This window comes from Ziziphus jujuba, chromosome 10 (assembly GCF_031755915.1).
Source record: "Ziziphus jujuba cultivar Dongzao chromosome 10, ASM3175591v1".
Lineage (NCBI taxonomy): Eukaryota > Viridiplantae > Streptophyta > Magnoliopsida > Rosales > Rhamnaceae > Ziziphus > Ziziphus jujuba.
Genome location: NC_083388.1, coordinates 17,447,968 through 17,452,172, shown reverse-complemented (window position 1 = coordinate 17,452,172; position 4,205 = coordinate 17,447,968). Strand labels below are relative to the sequence as shown.

Below are 4,205 nucleotides of genomic sequence, written 5' to 3'. Positions count from 1 at the left end.
AAAAAAAAGGGGAAAAAAATTAGAGCAAATATAATCAACCCTCCTACTATTAATTTATACCCAATTCTATGTCTGGCTAGGAATGCAAACCGCATTGAATGTCCAAGGTGCAAGTTGTTGCAGCGTAAGAACAAGATTGTCTGGGAGGGAGGAGTGGATTAGAGGCGCACAGACCCGCCTCTTTTTTTTATATATTATTTTTTAAATTATTTTTAGTTTTTTATTCTTTATTTCTCTCTCTCTCTCTCTCTCTCTCTCTCTTCACTTTATTTTTTGTTTTTCTATCTCATTTTATATATATAATCTTTTTTTTCTTTTTTAAATATGAGGTGACTTTTTTTTTTGGGATGAATTATGATAACATTTTTTTTTTTGAAACACGAATTATGATAATTTTTTTTTTTAAATAAAGCAGAGATTGTTCTTTCTTATGATTGTTTTGTAAAAATGATAAAAAAAAAAAATTCAAAAACTGAGAGGGTTTTTTATTTTAATTTTTTTAGTGAGAAGTAATAAATCCAATTACAATGTTCATGAATTAATGTAATTTCAGCATTCTAGATTTCTTATCATTCTAGGAAAAAAATATTAGATAGACAAAATACAGGGTATTTTAAGATCAAAAGGATCACATACACATGAATTTTAATTTTTTTTTTTTTTTGGTGCAAAAAGGTGGCTAAAGCCCATAAACCTGAAATTCAAAGGCATCAAATTTCAAAAGCTCACCCCTTATGCATACGAAACCACAAGAAATTGGGCCCCTTCCAGTATGGAAAAGCCCCAGTTACAGAATATGAGTGCTAAAACAAAATTCGAAAACATTATTAACCTTGCACTTTTTTTCCCCCTAATAACTCGCATGCTAAATACCATGTTAAATGAGAAATGCCATATATATTTTTGGCATAATTGGAACATGGAAATCCGAGCTTGAAGAAGTTGTTGCATGCTAATTAATCAAGAAGCATCTCAACAACTTGCCTCATGGTAGGCCTAGCACCTCTCTCTACCTCCACGCATTTCATAGCTACTTCCAAAAGCTTCTCCATCTCCTTCAAGTCATATTCCTCCCCCAAAGAAGGATCAACGATCTTTTCCAGCAACACTACAATTTCATCAGAAGAAGTTTCCTCGATATTCTTCCTCGCCCAACTCACCAAACTTCTTTTATCCTCTATCTCTCCTGTATCGTTTACAATTTGAACATCAGTTGTTGGGCTTTTCCCGGTCAACATCTCTAACACAACAAGCCCATAGCTGTACACATCCACTTTGGAAGTGATGGGCTGATTAGAAACCCACTCTGGAGCCAGATACCCTCTGGTTCCTCTAATCCTTGAGAATTCTGACTTGTTAAGCTCTCCTCTCTTTAGAAGCTTACACAGCCCAAAGTCTGCTACTTTTGGACTATAATCAGAGTCCAAAAGAATGTTATCAGGCTTCACATCGCAGTGCAAAATCCACTCCAAGCATTCCTCATGCAAGTAAGTAAGTCCTTTAGCAGTCCCAAAAGCAATTTTAAACCTCATTCCCCAATCAAGCACATTGGAAGACAAATTGCGTTTCAAAGACCCACGCTCCAAGTACTCAAACACCAAAAGCCTGTGCTTTCCCTCAGTGCAGTATCCCCAGATCTTCATCAGGTGCATATGATTCAATCTCCCGAGGGTGCTAACTTCAGCTAGAAATTCAGCTTCTCCTTGGTCATGATTATTAGCTTCATCATTGATGAGCAGCTTCACTGCAGCAACACGATCATTTGGTAACACACCTTTGTAAACGATTCCTCCATATCCCCATCCAATCTCTTCTTTAAAACCCCGAGTAGCCTTTTTAAGCTCACCATAGCTATACTTTCTGCACATTCCAGCTGTTACCCCAATAAGGTAGTGAGCTCCATCTGATTCTGAGTTTCTGCTTTTGCTTCTAATAAATGGCAAGGACCACACGGAGACAAAACAAATGATTTGGAATCCTCCTGTTCCAACAGAAAACCACAGCAAATGTTTCACCAAATCATTCTCCTCTTCCTCTTCTTTAATTGTAAATTCTGGTTCATCGAAGCATTGTAAAACAGACTCTTTAGTTGTGGAGGTTTTGTCCTCTGGAAGTGGAAGGTAATAGGATTTAGGCAGCCTCATATAGATGTCGCCATAAAATCTTGTAGTTCTGTATCCATTAAGCAACAAAGTCTTTGGATAGTAGTTATAGGTGCCAGTGTCCTCGGAAAATGCATATAGTATGCCTCTGCAGTTACACACACTTGAGCATAAATCTTGGCATTGGCTAAGAGTGTAGTTGGGAAAGAAGCCATAATCATGGCCATTAAGCCTAACACCGGCAAGTTTGATGAATTTAGAGTCTTTTTTTTCGCAGGAGAGATTGAATTTCTGTACACAACCTTCAGTCCAATCACTAGGATCTTTCATTTTATGTCCTGGAAAACAAGAGCAACTTCTTCCAGAGCTGGGATCATTGGTACAGATTCCATTAATCCCACAAATACCATTAATCATACATGGATCTAAAATGGCCTGCCATGAAACATACCACCCTATTCCATCAATTTTTCGACTGTACAATCGAAGATTGCCATCGTCATCCATCCTTAATCTTCTCTGAACCATATTTGAACCATAATCAGTTGATAAAAATCTAAAACCATCAGATGAAGTAAAATTGCCCAACGAATTTAACATTGCAATTTTACTGTCGTTGCTTGTGGACCTTCCAACTTCCCAAAATGAAAGCCAAAGTGGAGGCCAATAGACACTCGAAACCTCATTTTTATCAAAAATTAATCTAAGAAGGTTGTCATCACTAAAAGTGAAGATATAAAAACCTGTAGAGAAATTACTCTGGCTTCTTGATGAGATAAGCTTTGTGGACTTGGTCAATGGTTGTAGTGGAAGAAGGGTGTCTGTGGATGAATAAAAGCTTTGCCACAAAACAACATCGACTTTGAAATAATCCTTCAGTACGAGGTTAGCAGTGTCGAGGAGGTGTAAGAAGGTTGATGATACTGATACGGTGTCTGTAGCCCAAACAATAAGCCGCCTATCATCATTTAGTACAAGATTGCCATCTTTTTGCAGGGAGAGTTTTGAGTGCTTTCCATTGTTGACTGGTTTGTCACGATTGGCCATCCAAACCACAGTGCGATTTGCATAACTATAGTTGTAGGGAGGAAGATTGAACCATATGGCAAAACAATATCTGTTTTGGCCTACATAGTGAAAACCAGCAGAGAAAACACCATTTGATGAAACTAAAACATCATCGGGTTTTCGTACAGAAAGAGAGGCTCCTTCATGTAGTGTATCAGAGGAAAATGAAGAAGAAGTTGCATAGGAGAGGACATGAAAGAAGATAAACAAACAAGCCATGTATTTTGCCCTCAGTAAATATTTAAGAGTTTGATTATTGGATAACATAAAGAAACAGAGGAAGAAGAGGAAGAAAATTGGTGATTTTTGGCATGGATAAACACTCTATAATAATAAATGTGCCTGTAGAAGCTGTAGAAAGAGAAGACTTTAAGAATCATCACCTAAAAGTCATGTTGACTTGGGCTGAATTTGTCATTTTACCATCTAAAAAGTGCCACATCTCAAGTCCGAGCCTTTTAAACGAAATCAATCTTGTCCCTGACAAACAAACGAGTAAAACAGAGCAATGCGTATTTGTATTTACCAAACAACATGTTCATTGGCTAGACTAGACTATTTGAGAAAATGACTTCCATTATCGAGTTACTGGTATACATACCAATCACCATAGAATTTCAACGTAAAATGAGGTTTTGACCCCAAACATCACGCCATCTAGTTTTCAAGGGAATACTGCATTGTCTAGAAGCACATATACTTTGGTGAAAAAATAACTATATATATATATATACAGTGTTATTAGAATCAGACGATTCGTGATATGTATCAGACGATTCGGGTTTCATGTAAAATGATCCAAACCGTTTATTTAAATCAATTTGAAAATGAATCGTATGTTTTCCCAATTAAATCGTACGATTTGATCAAATTGCTGATTCACCATTTCAAACTTTCTACGCTTTTTTCCTCATTTTCAAATTGATTTTAATTCTCCAAATACAAAATACCTTAGAAAAAATTTATTTGAAAAGTAGAAACTAGAGACGAAGATAATAATAATCTGAAGAAGAGAAGAAGATAATGATGATTTAT

The 4,205-nt window shown here is 36.3% G+C and overlaps 1 protein-coding gene across 1 annotated transcript; it reads right to left on the bottom strand.

Moving 5' to 3' along the window:
• Window positions 1-588: 588 nt before the first annotated feature.
• Window positions 589-3,642, bottom strand: LOC107411430 (putative receptor protein kinase ZmPK1). Its single transcript, XM_060811728.1, has one exon. It carries the CDS (start codon window positions 3,435-3,437, stop codon window positions 957-959), a length of 2,481 nt encoding a protein of 826 aa, XP_060667711.1. The 5' UTR covers window positions 3,438-3,642; the 3' UTR covers window positions 589-956.
• Between the last annotated feature and the right edge of the window lie 563 nt (window positions 3,643-4,205).